The following is a 19,053-nucleotide window of genomic DNA, read 5'->3' on the forward strand; positions in this document are numbered from 1 at the left end:
GGAACGGGAAAGCTCAGTGGTGTCCTTTGGACTCAGACATGCACCTGCTTACCTCCCCCATGTGGTGAGGAATCTCCCATCATTCACACTGCACATTTTCTAAGGCTTCTGTTTGAACAAACCTTGAGAGAAACGCCGTTTCCTTGTAGGGGCTTCCTCTGAATTTCTTGTCGAACAAGTCATCAAACAGTAACGAGGGCGAGAGGAAGGCATGGTTGGCCTTTCTATTTTCTGCTGCTTTTTTATCTATAATATTCACCTCCCTGGGATATAAAATGACAAAAGACATGTATTGAAAAAGGATGAAATGCTGGGCAGTGGTGGTGTACACCTCTAGTCCCAGTACTCGGGAAGCAGAGGCAGATGGATCTCTGTGAGTTCAAAGCCAGGCTAGTCTATAGTGCAAGTTCCAGGAAGAGAAACTCTGTCTTGAAAAAGAAACAAAAGAAAAGAGAGAGAGAGAGAGAGAGAGAAAAGATGAAAGAGTCAATGTGATTTTTGTTGTTGTTGCTATTTGTTTTGTTTTAGACAGGGTTTCTCTGTGTAGCTAGCCCTGGCTGTCCTAGAACTCACACTATGGACCAGGCTGGCCTTGAACTCACAGAGATTCTCCTGCCTCTGCCTCCTGAGTGCTGGGATTAAAAGTGCTCATACCATAGCCTGGCTGCAGTGTGATCTTTTCTGCCGGTCTACCAAGAAACAGCTGACCACACAGGGGTCACCACATCCCAGATACAGACCGCTGGGGTTTTAGAATGGACATAAAATGAAACTACAGAGGAGATGAGGGCTCCAGCATCTTAAAAGAAAGCTGGTATATGTATAGTCTCAGAAGGAAGACGAATCTGCTAGGGCTTTGCTGCTTGCTGTGTGATCTTGGGGAAATTACTTCGCTTCTTCGTGCTAGTGTGTTCACATGGTCCACTAGGATTGTGGTGAGGTGTGAGTTAGTGTAGGTAAAATGTTTACTAGTGCCAGGCACACAGGAAATGCTCAGTAAGTGTTAGTAACTACTGCTACTGGAAGCTTTGGGTAGAGTGTCTTAACAGGGTACACAATGGCTTTGCTGAACTGGATAACCCTCAGTTGGCTTTTGAAATGCAAGTAGACAATTAATTAATGAAGAACCAGGTTATGAGTAGTCAAAGTCAAGAAATAGTCATTAATGTGTGAGGTAAGATGTTGTCATAAGGGGCTACACTGATGGCTTAGCAGTTACTAGCACTGGCATCTCTTGGAGCGGACCCATGCCCAGTACTCAGCACCCAAGGGCAGGCAGTTCACATCCATTTGTAATTACAATTCCAGGACATTCAACAACCTCTTTTGACTTCTACGTAGGTACCAAGTATTACGGTGGTATACATACATACATGTAAGCGATATACTCACACACATAAAAAATAATTTTTTTAAAGATGATGTAATAAACTAGGTTGGCAGTACACACTCAACTACTCAGATTCAAGGCAAATCATAGACCACACACACACACACACACACACACACACACACACACACACACACAGAAAAGTGGGGAGATGGCTGTATATACTTCTCTGTTTCCTTTAGGGCAGACATCACAAGGACAGAATCAAATGTAGGAACATTTCCTGGAGTTTTTCCAATAGTATGACAAATCATGAGTGCTCTGTTGCAGATATGCTGGAGGTCTTGAGCTCTGGATTCACAGGAAACAATTCCCCAGCAATGGCCCTGAGCCTGCTCAGTGCAACCCTCAGGAGGACAGACAGTCTCCTTCCCCACTACAGGAGGTTCAGCAGCTGCCTGATTGATGGCCTTGGTTGTTCCCCATCTTCCAGCTACAAACTTTCTGGCTAAAATGCCTTGTGTTGCTAGGGACCTGCAGTGCCCTGACATGCGGTCCCCCATCTCCCCTTCATCAGCCAACACCTCTGAGCCAGGCTAGATCTACTCCATGAGGCAGGTGCAAGTACTAGTCCTGTTCATGGAAGAGGTGTCTGTCCATAGCCTTCACAGCTTGACTGGGGAGCCTTACTGATATGACTAATAAGACACAGCTTTGATCTGCCCAACATCAGAGCCAATTTTCCTGACCTGGGCTTTATTAGGGAAACAAATTATATGTCCCCAAATGTCCTACCCTGCCTTTGAGTCATCTTCCACATGACCACTTTCATCCCAGTGCTGGCCATCATTTAAAAAACAAAGCAGAATACCATTTTGTTATTTATACATTCGGGGGACTAGGGACATGCCTCAGTTGGTAAAGTGCTAGCCGTGAAAACATTAGGACATGAGCATATCCCTAGTACACATGTAAAGGCCAGGCGTGGTGGGTGGTGCGTCTCAATCCCAGTGCTGGAGAGGCAGGGACAGGAGGGTCCCTGGAGCTTACTCCAGCTTTAGGAGGAGACCCTGTGCCAGAAGCTAAGTAGGAAGAGTGCTAGAGAGGGGTCTCCGTGGTTAAAAGCCATCGCTGGGCAATCAATTAGGGCCAGAGATTGGCTCTCAGAACCCACATAAGCTAGGCATCAAAGACAGGTATATTTCTGGGGCTTGCTGGCATAATCTTCGCAGAGGAAACACAGCATAAACAATGCTGATGCCCTCTCCTATCCTTATGCACATTCACAGGAAGCCAGGTCTATTTCTGGAGTCCAGTTAGACTCCAAGTTGGGATGCTTCTGCTCTGTCTTTCTTCTTTCTTCCTTTCTTCTTTTTTAAAGATTTATTTACTTATTATGCATACAGTATTCTGTCTACACATATGCCTGCACACTAGAAGAGGTCACCAGATCCTGACAGATGGTTGTGAGCCACCATGTGGTTGCTGGCAATTGAACTCAGGAAGAGTAGCCATTGCTCTTAACCACTGAGGCATCTCTCCAGCCCCTGCCTCAGTTTTCTAGTTGCTGGGATTACAGCCATACACCAAGATGTCAGCCTTTAAAAAAAGAATGCTCCCCTCCCATGGCATGGGGAGGAGGTGCAGGAGATAGGCTCCTAGTCTGTAGTCTACTTTGGCCTAGAACTTGAGGTAATTCTGCCTCAACCTTCCTGAGTGTTAGAATTACAACTGTCAGCTACAACAAAGTGGGGAAATGCACTTGCCCATGTGTGCACGCACACAGTTACACACACACACACGCACAGACACGCACACACATTCTAAAGAAAGGAGCTAGGGTCTGGGAATGAGCTGGTTCTAATTTGGCCACAGGAAAGCTGATTGTGCTCAGTGAAGGCAGTGAGCAAGCTAGCAGCCCCACCCCACTCCAGCTGAACCCTGCTGGCTGTTGCCGTGGACATGCGTCTACTCGTGGCTCTGTGTCCACACCCCCCTACCTGTTGAAGTTCTCTTGCAGCTCTGTTAGGTAGTTGTTAAAGTAGGTCCACTCGCTCTCATGTAGCTGGTACAGCTGCCTGAGCTTCCTTCTTCGTGTCTCCATGTTCTTCGTGACCAGGTAGATGATGTCAGCATAGGTCATGGCAGAGTCAGTGGATACTACTGTCAAGGAACAGCCCACTGTGTTGCCCCCACGCCCTGCTAGTGGCTGAGCCTCATGTACAGGGAAGGAGCGTGGACTATACAAAGGACAATGTTTGGTGCTTTGGGGTTCTAGAGGAAGTACCCCAAATCCATACAGTGATCTTCTGAGGCCGACTAGGGCTACCCTGGCAATGAAGAAAGCTGCCCTCTCCGTAGCCAGGCAGTGTCCACCTTGTCATAAAGCCCCATTTGATCTTGTGCATGGTATGGAGGCAGAAAATGCTGCCTTAGATTGTCCAAAGGCATCTGCTGCTGGGCAGTGTTTCCAGGGGGCTCCCCAGCATCACCAGTTTTTTTCTACAGATCACCACCAGCTTAGTTCTGAGTCCAGCTGGGCTTGGAGTCTGTCATCACAATGACCAAGGGGAAGGGACTCCAACATCCCTCTCCTTGGAGACCTGATGGCTCATCTGTTTTCTGGTTTGGTGTTTGGATTTTGTTTGGTTTGTTTTTTAAAGATAGTCTTACTCTGTAGACCAGGCTAGCCTTGAGCTCACAGAGATTCACCTGCCTCTGCTTCCTGAGTGCTGGATTAAAGGTGTGCACAACAAGCCCAGCTGGATTTGGTTTTAAAACTGGATCCAGCTAAGTAGTCTTAGTTAATAGTTAGCTTACTGCTCCACCCTCCCGAGTGCTGGCATTATGGGTGCATAACACCACACTCAGCTTCACTGTCCATTTCAAGTTTAAAATTGAAAGGGCCCCTCTTTCAGTCATGTGTGGTGATGCACACCAGTAATCTTGGCACTTGGAAAATGAAATTAGGAGGATCAAGTTCAAGGACACAGGAAGTTCCAGGCCAGCCAGAGCTGCATGAGACACTGTCTCAAACACCAAAACAAACAAGACCTTCCTCCTATGCTGCACTCCCACCCTTCCTTAGAATCTCGGCTACATTTGTGACAAGTGGTGGGACTTCCACTGTCACCCTCTATGTCTCCATTTTCCTGTCTATGAAAGAGGATAAAAGCCAGGTCTGGTGATTTACACTTGTAATCCCAGAAATTGTGAGGTTGAAACAGGAAGATTGCCCTAAATTTGAGGCCAGCCTTAGCTATATTGTGAGACCCTAACTCAAGAACCTCTCCAAAAGAAGAGATAACTCTTCCTGTAGAGGATGATGAAACAGCTCTTCATAAAGTGCCTGTTATATACCATCCAGTCACAACATTACTAGGTTGGCGGGATAGCTTCACTTTGGGAGCTTGGAGGATAAAGCTGTAAAGCTGCAAAGGTTGGTTGGTATATCCCAGCCAGGCGCTATGTCTGGAGCCACAGTGACCTAAAGAACGGGGTGATGCCAGGACAATTTGGACCATGCTGCATAGTGGCAGCTCTCACTATCCTTCAGAAATCTGTGACATGAAGCCCTAAGGGCAGGAGAGGAAACGGCCTCCTGGTGCCCTCCAGTCCATGAACCAGCGAGGGCAACAGAGTACCAGACATGCACTAGGCACCCTCTGTTGCTCTGGTTATCAATCTGCGAAAGTGCCCCTGCAGCCGGGTGTGGTGGTTTCCGTCTTTACTCCCAGCACTTGGGAGACATAGGCACGCAGATCTCTGTGAGTTTGAGAACAGCCTGGTTTGCAGAGTGAGTTCCAGGACAGCTGAGCTACACAGAGAGATTTTGTCTCAGAAAACAAACAGTACCCCTGAGGCAGAAACCCTTATTTTGATTTTACAGACGAAAGAAGTGGTGCCCACAGAGAAACTGGAATGTTTCCCAAGTCACTGGCTGGCTAGTGTAGCATTAGTTCTAGAGACTGGAGCTTTTTGGACAAACAGAGCAAACTTGATTCCTAGTAGAAACCATGTTCTAACCCCAAGGCATGTTGCTAGGGCTCAGGGTACCAACACATGCTGCAACTGTTTCCCAAGAATTGAGCTTTTTACCAAATGGAGCTGAGAAAGAGATTAGATAAACCTCACATGGACGGCAAAACTGATGGCCCATACACTTTTGGGACAGTGAGCATCAGGGTTACTATGGTCCCTAAGTTCATGCTGAAAGATGTAGATGGGAAAATTCGACATGGTCAGGACCCAAGGCCTACATTGAGGCTCACCTTAGCACATGAGCAAGACTCTACTCCCTGAGGTACATACCATAGCTGTGCCTACCAAGTACCCACTGTGTACCAGGCTACTAGCTAAAGTCTGGATGCCTCCCCTCATGCCCTGCTTCTGCAAGAAGGTGGCAGGAGCGTAGTGACAAGGATATGGGACGACTTTGGTCTTTTCTCTCCTGCTGACCAGGACATCCTGGCCATGCTGCTGCAGCTTGGAATAGTTGAGGAAGAAGTATACGATCAGCGGGCTGTTCCCATAAAGATTGAATTGGTTTGAAGTCAGCTTGGGGCTTTTGCAGGCAGGGTGGGACTGGGGGTGGGGGGGGAGAGAAAAGGAAAGGATATTGTTCTGTGTGATGATGAGTGCTGTAAACTTGGCAGGAATTTGAGTCACTCAAAGAACAAATGTGAGGGATTATTTAGCTTCTGGGCATATCTGTGAGGGATTATCTTGATTGATTAAAGGAAAAGATCCATTTTTACTGTGAGTGTGGCCATTCCTGTGTAGGGATCCAGGACTGTCTGGCTTGGAGAACATGAGCTCAGAACTATCATTCATGGCTCTCTGCTTCCTGAGTGTGGTGGACACAATGTGACCACCTGCCTCAAGCTCCTGCTGCTGTCAACTCCCCACCTTCATGGTCTCTCCCTTGGGTTGTTCTCTCAGGGTTTATTTATTTATTATACAGAGTTCTGCCTGCATGTATCCCTGCAGTCTAGAAGAGGACACCAGGTCTATTATAGATGGTTGAGAGCCATCTTGTGGTTGCTGGGAAGAACAGCCAGTGCTCTTAACCACTGAGCAATCTCTCCAGCCAACCTTCTTAGGGAATCTTATCATAGTAGTAGGAAAAGTAATTGACATTCCATGTTTCCAGCACCCATGCCTCTGACCCAGTAAGTCCAGTTTTAAGATACCTCTTCAAGGAATGGCCAAAACAAAACAAATAAACAAAAAAAAAAAGGATCTATGTGTATGTGGTCTATTGCAATAACAAATAGCTGTTTCCCTCATCAGGATAGCAAGAGATAATTAGACAGTTTGCAACATAGGCCTAGGGGCAAGTGAATTCCAACTGTACTATTTTCTTGGGGAAACAATCTATTGTGTGCATTTTGCTCTAGCAATTCCATGTCTGTAAGTTTTTCCTCCATGTACACTTCACATGTGAGATAAGACACACACACACACACTTAAAAACCTTTAAGGCTGAATTTTTCACTGAGAATGAAAATTAACATTCTAATTAATAAGCAGGCTCTTAAAAACAGAGCTGAATGTGATGGTATACACAGCCAGCACTTGGGAGGTAAAGGCAGGAGTATCTGTACTTCAAGGCCTGGGCTGGGAAACAGTGAGACCTTGTCTTAATTGAAAACAAAAAAAAGTCAAGTCTCAGCACTTTTTCCCATTGCTCCTGCAGGTTCTCAGCTGCCCCAGTTGTCATCGATGTTAAAAATCTGTCACTATCCAGTCTAACTTCTCCTACCCAGACAAACCACAGATTAGGACATGACTGCTCCACTCTTTTCCTTTAGTCCATGAAGTAGATCCAATAGCTGTTAGCACAAGAGACCAAAGATGGCCCAAGCTGGTTTTCTATTTTCCAGACAAAGGCCACTGACATTAATCTTGCACAGGGTGGTGAGGGGTGACATAGAGATATGAAGCCACAGAGAAGGTATATTTATTTCTGTAATGGAGAAGGAAGCAGGCTTACAGCTCTCTTCCTGATATACATGAGGGTCTGAACTTAAGTAGAAAGAAATATTATTTACACCTTCAGAGAACAAGGTCTGGCTCTGTAACCCAGGATAGTGTAGAACTTGCTATATAGCTCAGGCTGGCTGGAATGCTTAGCAAAATCCCAAATCAGCCTCCTAAGGGCTGGGATTACAGGTGTGAGCTACCACACCTGGCTCCAGCAGGGAATTTAAAAATAGACAAAACATTCTGACCATGTGTGACTTCTTAACCCAGAAATCATCCTTAGGAGATCTGCTGGCATCATCTAAGTGGTAATCAGAAACACCACTGATCTTACCTGCCACCTTCGTGAGATGAAGATGCTTTGGCCATATCTCCTTTAAATTACCTCTGCTCTTAAGTTGGAGACACTCAGCAGTTAAGAATGTTTGCTGCTCTTGCAGAGGATACAAGTGTGGTTTCCAGTGACCATGTTAGGTGACTCACAAAAGCCTATAACTCCAGCTCCAGGAGTTCAGACACCGTCTGGCCTCTGAGGTCACTTGTACTCACATGCACACACACACTGGCATGCACACACAATCACAAGCACTCACACTCACACATGTGCACACACTCTAATGCATACACAATCACAAGTATGCATGCACACTAAAAACAATGAAATAGATCTTAAATTTCCAATCTTATGCTCACCTTTTTCAGAAACAAACTCACACATGCTCTGGCTTCCGATATTCTCTTGACTTGCTGTGTGGCTTTCCTGGAGAACAGGGTTGACACAGGGTGATCTGTCAATGGGATACAGAAAAAGGGTGATCATGGGTAGTTGTCCAGTGAAAAAGAAGAGATTGGGGTGGGTCTCAGTTTCCTGCTAGAGTGAAAATGCTATAGTGTGTTGGGATTGGTGCAAGATGTCAGTCCTCTATAGCTACAGGGGAGCCAGATAGACGGCTATAGGCCGTGTTGGATCATCTCTGTCTGTCCATCCTTGTTCTATGCCACAAATAATCATTGAACATCTACTCCATCCCAGGTTCATGCTGGGTGCTAGAAACAGATTATCTTCAAGGATCTCCTAGTTTACTTAGCAAAAAAGGACACATAAATAATAAGTGTCACACTAACTCAAGTGCTATGATAAAGTATCTATAGAAACAGTGTGGATGAACTGAAAGGTGCTGCCACACCTTTAGTCCCAGCACTCGGGAGGTAGAGGCAGTCAGACCTCTGTTGAGTTTGAGGCCAGCCTGGTCTATAGAGTTAGTTTCAGACAGGCTCCAAAGATACACAGAGAAACCCTGTCTCAAAAAAAAAAAAAAAAAAAAAAAAAAAAAGAAAAGAAAAGAAAAAAAGAAAAAGAAAGAAAGAAAAAAGAAAAAAAGAAAAAGAAAGAAAGGAAGGAAGCAAGCAAGAAAGAAAAGAAACAGTGTGGGATTACAGAATAAGGAAAGACACAACGCAGCAACAGAATGGGTGTTGTGGCTACAAGACAAAAAACAATCCAGCTTCTGCCCAAAACTGTGGTTCCCCGTAGAAGGTTAGCAGAAAATGGCTTGAATACAAGCAAAAACAAGACAGGTCACCAAAAACAGAGTGCCAGCACAGCTACAGAGCTCTCTGTGGTAGCACTGGAAGGCAGAGAACAGTGGAATCAAATCACCTACACACCAAGAGAAAAAGTACCATTAGTCTAGGATGGGGATGTAGCTCAGTGGTAGAGAGCTTGACTAACATGGATTCATCCTCCAGCAGCAGGAAGGAAGAAAAATGTCTTGAGCTGGAGAGATGGTTCATAGGTTAAGAACACATGTTGCTCTTCCAGAGTTCAGTTCCCAGCATCCACATCAGGAAGCTCACAATGGCCTTCAACTTCAGCTCCAGGGAATCCGGTGTCCTCTTCAGGATTCCAAGGATATCCAACACCTGTGGCATACACTTTCAAAAAATGTACACACATACACATAATATTGAATAAATATAAAAATTCCAGGGCTGTAGAGATGACTCAGCAGTTAAGAGCACTCACTGCCCTTTCAGAGGACCTGGGTTTGGTCTGAGCACTCACAGTGGCAGCTCACACCTTCTGTAATTTTAGCTCCAGGGGATCCAACATCCTCTTCTGGCTTTAATCCCACACCCACACATGTGGTGATACAGTATTTATGATTTATTAAAGCTTGCCTGAGGATTCAGAAAGCAAAGTCAGCCTCAAGCTATAGAGATCAGATAGTGGTGGAACACACCTTTAATTCCAGGACTCAGGAGAAAGGCAGATGGATCTGTGAGTCCAAGACCACCCTGGGCTACTGGAGAGTGAATCAGAGCTCACGCCTTTAATCCCAGGATTTAAGAAGTATAAAAGGTAGAGGCATTCAATCTGAGATTCAGTCTCTAGCCATGTTGAGGAGAGCATAGCAGTCTGAATGAATCTGAGAAGCGGTGAAGTCAGGAGCAGTTTGAGGATCGCCCCTTTGGTCTGAGCTGAGGTAAAGGTAAGAGATAGTGGCTGACTACTTTGCTTCTCTGATCTTCAGCTTGAAGCCTGAACCCCAATATCTGTCTCTAGGTCTTTCATTTATTGTGCTACAAACACTCACACTCAGAAAATAATAAGAGAAAAAAATTCAAAGCTGTGAAACTGAGGTAAGATAGAAAGACAAATTATGGGGACATAAGAAAGGTGGGGAAGCCAGTAGTGGTGGCAGACATCTTTAATCCCAGCACTCCAGAGGCAGGTGCATCTCTGTAAGTTTGAGGCCAGTCTAGTCTACAGATCGAGTTCCAAAACAGCTAGGGCTACACAAAGAAACCCTGTCTCTAAAATCAAGAGGGGTGGTGGGGAGCCCAAATACCCTAGAGTCTGATTGACATCTTGCCAGCTAAGAAGCAAAAAATCCAGCACAACTAACCACATCTGTGGGAAAGGTTGATCACAGTTCATACCCTTTATATGCAGGCCCTTTGTGTTCAAACAGCAGTTAAGGCCTGAATGTGTATGAACCTGGATAGGGACTCATTCCTTTCTCTAGATATGGCATGGAATCTTGCCAAAACTTAACTTGGTTTACAGTGAATATACACTTGCCAAGGGTGGCACATGACTTTAATCCCAGCACCTGGATGGTAGAATAAACTGAATTCCATTAGTTTGAGGTCAGCCTAATCTACACAACATGGAAGGATGAAAGAAAAAAAAAAAAAAAAAAACCCACCTTCTTATTCCTGGTGCACTAGACTTTCATTTTATCAGCTGAACTCCTGATTCCCCTTGGATCATCCAGAGATGAGATAGTAACTTTAAACCCCACCAAAAATCTAATATATCATTATTGTATCATTTTGTTGTGGAATATTAACTATGTAAAGATGCATTACATTTGCCAGGTGTTGGTGGCACACGCCTTTAATCCCAGCACTCGGAAGGCAGAGACAGGCAAGCCCGGTCTACAGAACAAGTTCCAGGACAGGCTCCAAAACAATACAGAGAAACCCTGTCTCGAAATACCCTCCCCCCCAAAAAAAATGTTACATTTATTTATATTGTGGAATATTACTTTAACTGTGTTGCATTTCTTTATGCTGCATTAGTTTAATGATGTAAGAATGTGTGCTTAATTATGTAAGGATGTGTTGCATTTATTTCACCTTGCCTACTGATGGGTCTAATAAAAAGGGACAATAGGTAGGCAGAAGAGGGATAGGCAGGGCTCATGGGCAGAGAGAATACATAGGAGGAGAAATCAAGGCTTAAGAGAGGAAAGGAGAAGAGAACAGGGAGAAAAACAGGGACAGGTTGGGGGCCAGAAGCCAGGCAGCCACCAGCCAGACATGAGAAGCAGTGAAAATAAGATATACTGAAAGAAAAAAGGTTAAAAGCCCTTAGGCAAAAGGTAGATAAAGAGAAACAGGTTAATTTAAGTTAAAAGAGCTAGCCAGAAATAGCTTAAGTTAGGCTGAGCATTCAAAACTAATCAGAAGACTCCATGTCACGATTTGGGAGCGGTTGGTAGGCTAAAAGAAAAAGCCTGGTCCAACACTTCTCTTAGAGAAGCCCACACTTGTGCTCTTGGGTGTGCTTCATTTTCTTCTGAGTCCCTCCTTTCTCCTGATCCTTGTGCTTTAACCTATATTGAAATATCTTCAATGACTGGAGAGATTACTCAGTGGTTAAGAGTGTTAGTTGCTCTTCCAGAGAACCAGAGTTTGGCTCCCAGTCCCCTTCTACAGGGGCTCACAACTGCCTGGAACTTCAGCTCCAGGGTACCTGTGGCTCTCCTAGGCCTCTGAGAGCATCTGCACAGATGTGGCACACACACACACACACACACACACACACACACACACACACACACACACACAAATATAAATAAAATAATCATAAATGGGTGTGCGGTTAATAAAATCTCTACCTCTGCTTTCCTATAGTGATGGGCCTTGAATTCTTTTCAGCACTGAAGCTATGAGTTCTAGTTTAGACTGACTAAATGTCCCCAAATCCCAGGGAACTCCTCAGGCTACTCAGGATGGCACTGTGGAATTGCATCCTATGATCCCGGACACTCTTGACACTTGAGGTGCTTGTATAACCAAAACACCACCCTCTCCTAGCCGTTGCTTGGTGCCAAGGCCCAGGTCAAACCCAAGGGCAAAGCAAGTCTGTTCAGATGGATCTATGCAGCACGGCTTCATGGCCAGATGGCTTTGCCCTCCATAGCAGCCTGCTTACCTTTTGTGGTGTGCTGGCATCGTGAGCTTTCCTCTGAGGTCAGCCTCCTTGAAAAGCTTCTCTCGTGGGATGCATATAAACTAGAAGACTTCAGGGGAGCATTTAAAATAAAATAAAGTTAGCAAAACTGATATGCAAGAAATGTTTGTGCCTTAGCTGTACCTCATTGTTCTCAGTAAAGGAACATGTGTGAAAAGAGCTTTCTGGCCCAGCAGGACAGTTTTAAAACCATGGCAGACAGCAGGGGGTCAGAGGGAAAAACACAAAGGGAAGACATGAGTGGGGACCAGGCAGCAGTGGCGTGTCACTCAGCTGCTAGGGCTCTGGAGCAATGACTGAATTTCTTTGTTCCCTGGGGTTCCTTAAAGATGAAGCCAACTAAGCCAGATGGTGGGACATGCCTTTAATCCTGGCTCTTGGGAGGCAGAGGCAGGCAGATCTCTGTGAGTTCGAGACCAGCTTGGTCTACAAGAGCTACTTCCAGGACAGTCTCCAAAGCCACAGAGAAACCCTGTCTTGAAAAAACAAAATAAATAAATAAATAAATAAATAAATAGAATAAAAAAGATGAAGCCAACTACCACATGCAATGTGTGTGCACTGTGGCTCCCAGAAATGGCTCCAAGGCCACTGTGGTCATCTCTAAGCAGTCGCAGTCTGGCAGTATATGACCTTCATCAGTATTTCTTCGAGCAACTACTGTGGTATCTGGTGCTTGTCAATCACTGAAACCGACTGCCTGTCTTGAAGCCCTCCCAGACATTTTCTTACCAGTGGCTCAAGCTAGAACCTGTTCTCCCACAGAGCCATGCTAAGTCTCAGGACTCCTGACTCCCCCACTTTCAGGTTTCACTCTAAGGACACTGTCCTCAGAGACCAAGACAGCAGCCAAAGCTCCAGTCACCACTCCAGGGGGCTGGATATGAGGGGAAACTGGGAAGGACCCCATAAACTGTCACTGACCCAACCGACCACAGTCACACAACAATGTAGGAGAGTCAAGGAAATATCTTTATTATGGTCATGTACTTGTACAACAACAATACAAAAATCCTAAGTGTGACAGCAAGTGATTGACAGAATTTGAGGGAAAGGAGCCCTGAATCACTGCTGATGTGGGGTACAAATTAATACACCTTTTATGAAAACCAGTCTAGGGATTTCTCAAAAAATTAAAACTAGAACTACCATATGACCCTCACACTCCAGGGCAGATACCCCCAAACTGTACACCATACAAACACATTAACTGCTGCTCTACTTACTTTAGCAGGGGAAATGGAAGTTGCCCAGCTGCCCATCAATACATGAATGAATAATGAAAATCTGGTACACCCTCACATTTTCCAGAATTGGCCAGTTTATGTCCTCAGCTTTAATTCCTGCTGCAACTTCCTCACTTACAAAGCTCTGTTATTACCTACCACCTCCCTGTTCCCTGAGTAACTCTCCCTCCCTCCCTCCCTAGCTTCCTTCTGTCTGTCCATCTCAAGGCCTTTACACAGCTGTTCCTCTTTCTTAGAAGGCTCTCCCATTCATTCTCCCCATAGCATCTTAGGTCCTCAGCTCACAAGGCACCTTCTAGGAGTACCATTTGTCACATGCACAGTCTTCCTCTCCACATCCCAGGATAAAAGACTCACACTACTCTCCTCTCTTCAACCCTTCCCATGCACCACACCAAACCAAGACATTAAAACAGAATAAGCAAGGAGAGGAACTGGAGTTCTGGACTCTGGTGTCCTGGAGGACTGAGAGCAGGAGCAACTGTTTCCTGAAGAACATAGGGAACACCCAGGACAGTCATTTTCCCCAAGAAAACTTTTTGAGACAGAATCTCAGTGGCCTGGAACTCAATGGTTAGGCTAACTGACTGGCCAGCAATTGCTGGCCAGGGATCTGCCTGCCTCCACCTCCCCAGCACTTAGATGAAGGTACACACATCATACCCAGTCTTTTTTACATGGGTTCTGGGGATTGAACTTGGGTTTTCATGCTTTTATCAACAGAGCACCATCTTCCAACTCAAATTCCTCTTTATAGTGGCTGCTTTCCACCATCTCCTTTAAAACTCATTAAAGAGGGCTGGAGAGATGGCTCAGTGGTTAAGAGCACTGGCTGCTCTTCCAGAAGTCCTGAGTTTAATTCCCAGCAACCATATGGTGGCTCACAACCATCTATAGTGGGACCTGATGCCCTCTTCTGGCAGAAAGGCATACATGCAGACAGAGCACTCATATACATAAAATAAATAATTTTTGTTTAAGCTCATTAAAGGAATGGAAGACCCAAGTCTTTGACAGGTTTCTGGGAGCTCTGATTTTAAACTGAGTAACGAAGAGACAGATCTATTAGAGGTCCTCAATGCATGGAGAAATCGCAGCATGATGGCCTGGATTCTGGACTCAGATAGTCTGCTGCCCCTAAGATGCATTTTTTATTTAACTTTATTTTATGTGTATTGGTGTAAGGATGCCAGATGCCCTGGAACTGGAGTTACAGACAGGTGTGAGCTGCCATGTGGGTGCTGGGAATAGAACCCATGTCCTCTGGAAGAGCAGCCAGTGCTCTTAACAACTGAGCCATCTCTCCAGCCCTGAGATACATGCATTCTGAGCAGATGGGGAACTGTCTGCTCATGCTAAGAGGCTCTGTCGCCAGCATGTCCAAATACTCCCTCTGTCCTAGTTTGCCATTCATATTTCAGCTGCTTCCCAGGTTCCAGTGTTTGATTATTTTTATTTCCAGGGTAGAAGATGAGATCTCTCAGCTGGATTTTTGCAATAAATGTCAGAAGGCTTTCTGTGTTAACAGTATAAAGAAACCTGTTTGTTTTGGGCATTGTAACTGGCAGTGCCTGAACACTGAGTAATATTTTGATGTTGATCTCTGAGGACAGTTGGCCTCAGCAATGACCATTCTGTCTGTGCTTGGGGCAGGAGTGATGTTTATAGAGCTCCATCCCGTGCTGAGCACAGGGCCCAGAGCTCACAAAGGGTGATAATCAGGAAGTCCCAATACCATATGGAGTGTCTTCTTGGTGGCAGCCTATCTTTGAAGATGAAGGAATTCAGACAGTGGCAGGAGACAACCCTTCCCTCCTAGAGCTGACATACTAGCAGAGGGAGAATTCCAACAAGCAAGAAAGCCCTTGGTGGGAATGGGAAGACCGTTACCAGAGGCACACAGGGAATGGAGTGGGTTACACCATCTCTGTGCTGAGGCCCAGCCTCTCCATACTGAGTGTTCCAGGGTAAATACACGGCATCTAACATGGTGGCTTCAGGCCACATGTGGTATCAGATATGGGTACTTAGACATCAGAAAAAGGCATGTTGACCTAGGGCTCCAAGATCAGTGTAGACATGACCATGGTCAGAGTGATGATCAGACCACATGAATGCTCAGAAAGAAAGGGGACTGGGCTTGCTTCAACAGTAGCATCTGCTAGACAGGACCAAGAAAAGCAGCTCTGCGCATGAGTGAAGGGGAGCAACAGCCACTGTACACTGCGACTGTGGTGCAGTAATAGGACACCTGCCTAGCAGGCTCTGGATTCTACTCTCAGAAAGGGATGGAGGAGATAGGGAGAAAAACAGGGTGGGAGAAGACACAGAGACCCAGTTGTGAGCCTGGAGTCATGAGCCTGTACCATCTGGGACTCAGCCTGGACTCAAAGGCTGGGCCTGTTCCTCTCGTGTTCCTGTGGCTGTCCCCATGTCCCTCTCTGAGAAAATGGGGTATAACAGGACAGGGATGTGCCTTTCACAGAAGTCCACAGGTACTCCAGGAAACCCACAGTTGTAACAGCTTCAGGACTCTGTGGAGTTCAGGGTCTAGGTCTGTGCTCCCCACTTACCTGAAGGGGATGGAATTTCTTGTTTTTGTTCTGCTCCACCTTCTGGATGGAGGTTTTCTTACACGTGAAGAGGGTGAACTCTCTTCCTGAGAGAGAGAAAAGCTGCTCTGTGGCATCTGGCCACTGCACACGAGCTTGCAGGAACACTAAGACAACCCTCCTAGAAGCACTGACAAGATCCGAACCAGAAACAGAACTGGCCCCAGGCAAGTACAGGCCTCTGCACAAGGAGGCAGAGCTGACAAGCAAATAAAGAATAATGTCTACAAGGTCATATGTGCAGGGCCAGTGCACATGACAACAAAACAGTCACTGCTTCACAGAAAAACTAACAACCTGGAATCCTACAAAACTGAGCCAAGTACCAGGTGCAATGTTCTTTGCTTTTTCAGACAGCATTTCTCTGTGTAGTACTGACTTGACAGGGTCTCTCTACTATTTAACTGTGGCTAGCCTCTAACTCACAAAGATCTGCTTGCCTCTGCCCCCAAGTGCTGGAATTAAAGGTGTGGGCTACCACACCTGGCCTTCTGACTCCTCCTAAATTTGTTTTGTTTGCTTGCTTTTGAAACACTGTCGTACTATCTAGCCCTGGCTGGCCCTGAACTCTGTAGAGACCATGTTGGCCTTTAATTTGCAGTCCTCTTGCCTCAGTTTCCCAAGTGCTAGGATTAGAAATGTGTGCCACAAGGCCTGGCTGGGTTAAGTTTGAAAAGAAAAACCCAGGGCTGGAGAGATGGCTTAGTGGTTAAAGCACATTCTGCTCTTCCAGAGGACCTGGGTCCGATTCTCAGTATCCACAGGTGGCCACAAACAGTTCCTGGGAATCTAACACTCTCCTATGAACTCTGTGGGCACCAAGCACACACATGTGGCACACTGACATATATGCAGGCAAAACACTCAAACAATTTAATAGAAAAATATTTAAATCAACAAAAGTAGAAGAAAATCTAGGGCTGGGGTGTTGCAGGATTAGACTTCAGGGTTAGCATGTGCTAAGGCTCTGGGTTTGACCCCTGAAACCACCAAAAACTAAGGAAAACTATAAATACGACAAGTTGTTAAATTTTTGATGCATCAAAACAAAACATATTGAGCATAGCTAATCACTGGAGGCAGGAATAAAGACAATTTAAGGATTGGTGTTTTTCATTTTTTTCTCTCCACTTAGAAAAAAGCCCCTGATGTACAGAGCGTGTAAAGAGTAGGGTTTTTTCACCCGCCGCCTGGTCTTGTCCCACCACCACGCCAGCCCCAATTAACACACTGAGACTCTGTATTAGATATAATGCTGTTGGCCAGGTACTAGTTTCTTATCGGCTAGCTTTGTCTTAATTATTAACCCATTCCTATTAATCTATGTATTTCCACGTGGTCTCTCATCTTACCGAGAGCCGGCGTCCTGCTCTCTCCAGACTCTCCATGTTGACTCCTCCTTCCTACTTCCTCTTTCCTCCTTGTCTCCTAGTCCCTCCTATCTTCCTTTCCTATTGGCCAACAGTGCTTTATTCATTAACCAGTATGAGAAACATATTTACAGAATGACATCTCCCATCAAGAGTGAGTCCCAGGTTAGCGAGGGATACACAGATAAACCTTGTCTGTGCCTGCTAGCTGAGGACAGCATGCCTGTTTGCTTAGGATGGTGGCAGAGGCAGGGTCTGGTTCTGGAAAAGGGGGAGGCTGTTACAATTTTCAGACCGACGCTGCAGCCTGCTCTCTGAAAAGGGGTGCAGCCAGGCTCTTCCTTGGAACCCAACATGAGGCTTCAGCTTCACTGTGGCTGCAGGTGGGGGGCCTTGCTGAGCTGTGAGTCCAATCAACTTAACCATAGCCTTTACACCACTGGGTTTCCCTCTACCTGCTTGAAACATTTACTTTCAAATCTCAGTATGGATGCTCTGCCCTGCCGGTGTCAGGGCTGTCCTGGCACTGCTCCATGTAGGCTCTGTACCCTGCCACCACCCAAAGGCAGTGCAATCCACATGTTGTGGCTGAAGTGCCTCCCATTGCCCCTGGATAGGGGGGAGAAACAAGGCTCACAAGCCCAGTGATACTCTCAGCCCAGTGGCTGGCTCACAGAGCTCTTGACATGATGTGATGTAACTGTCATAGACTCTTCAACTTGCCACTAATGTGAAGTATCAATGCCAATGAACTGTAGTTAGAGTACTCCCAGTATGGTGGACATGTGGGAAGTAGAATTTTCTGTTCTGTAGTAGACCAGGCTGGTTTCAAACTCCAGAAAAACCTCCTGTCTCAGCCTTCTAAGGGCTTATACTAGAGGTGTGTGCCACCAAGACATGTCTATGACATGACATGTTGAAAGAAATAAAAAATGTGGTATTGTGAAAATTACTCCTCTGACCATCAGTGTCCTCATCTGTGATGTACAAGATGTTCACTTGGTTGTCATGGGGATGAAACAAGACACAGAGGTTCCAGCAGGTCCCAGGTACCAGTAAACTCCTAGATTCCTATTAACTAGCTTTCCATTCTATAGTACACCATACAGATTGGATAAATTTAGAACACGCAGATCTCATAGATGGTTCTAGAACACACAGACTAGATAGAATATAAACACGCAGGCCTCATAGACAATATAATATTAGAACATGCAGCCCGTTTTAGGGTTTCTATTACTGTGAAGGGACACCATAACCATGGCAACCCTTATAAAGGAAAACATTTAATTGGGGCTGGCTTACAGTTTCAGAGCTTTAGTCCATTACCATCATGACAGGGCATGGCAGCATTCAGGCAGATATGGCACTGGGAAAGGAACTGAGAGTTCTATATCTTGATCCACAGGCTTACATGAACTGTCTTACTGGGTGCAGCTTGAGCATAGGAGACCTCAAAGTCCAGCCCCACAGTGACTCACCCCAACAAGGCCACACCTACCCTAACAAGGCCATACCTCCTAATAGTGGCATTCTCTTTGGGGGCCATTTTCTTTCAAACCACCACACAGACTGAACAGAGTATAAAACACACAGGCCTCATAGATGATACTAAAACATACACACTGGATAGAGTATGGAACACGCAGGCCTCATAGATGATACTAGACTATACAGACTAGGTACAGTATAGAAAACAAGGTTTCATACATGATAATAAAACACACAGACCTGATACAGTATA

General features: G+C 45.6%; 1 protein-coding gene across 1 annotated transcript in view; it reads right to left on the bottom strand.

Annotated features, from left to right (window-relative positions):
• Fam227a (family with sequence similarity 227 member A) overlaps positions 1-19,053 on the bottom strand; it is a 51,506-nt gene that overhangs the window by 5,863 nt on the left and 26,590 nt on the right. The window contains exons 11-16 of the mRNA XM_051189402.1: positions 15,901-15,986; positions 12,042-12,129; positions 8,009-8,103; positions 5,757-5,914; positions 3,331-3,483; positions 123-263 (exon numbers count right to left, since the gene is read on the bottom strand). Coding sequence (XP_051045359.1) covers positions 123-263; positions 3,331-3,483; positions 5,757-5,914; positions 8,009-8,103; positions 12,042-12,129; positions 15,901-15,986 — 721 coding nt within the window. The remainder of the gene's footprint in view (positions 1-122; positions 264-3,330; positions 3,484-5,756; positions 5,915-8,008; positions 8,104-12,041; positions 12,130-15,900; positions 15,987-19,053) is intronic.

The sequence above is a fragment of the Phodopus roborovskii genome, unplaced genomic scaffold (genome assembly GCF_943737965.1).
Source record: "Phodopus roborovskii unplaced genomic scaffold, PHOROB, whole genome shotgun sequence".
NCBI lineage: Eukaryota > Metazoa > Chordata > Mammalia > Rodentia > Cricetidae > Phodopus > Phodopus roborovskii.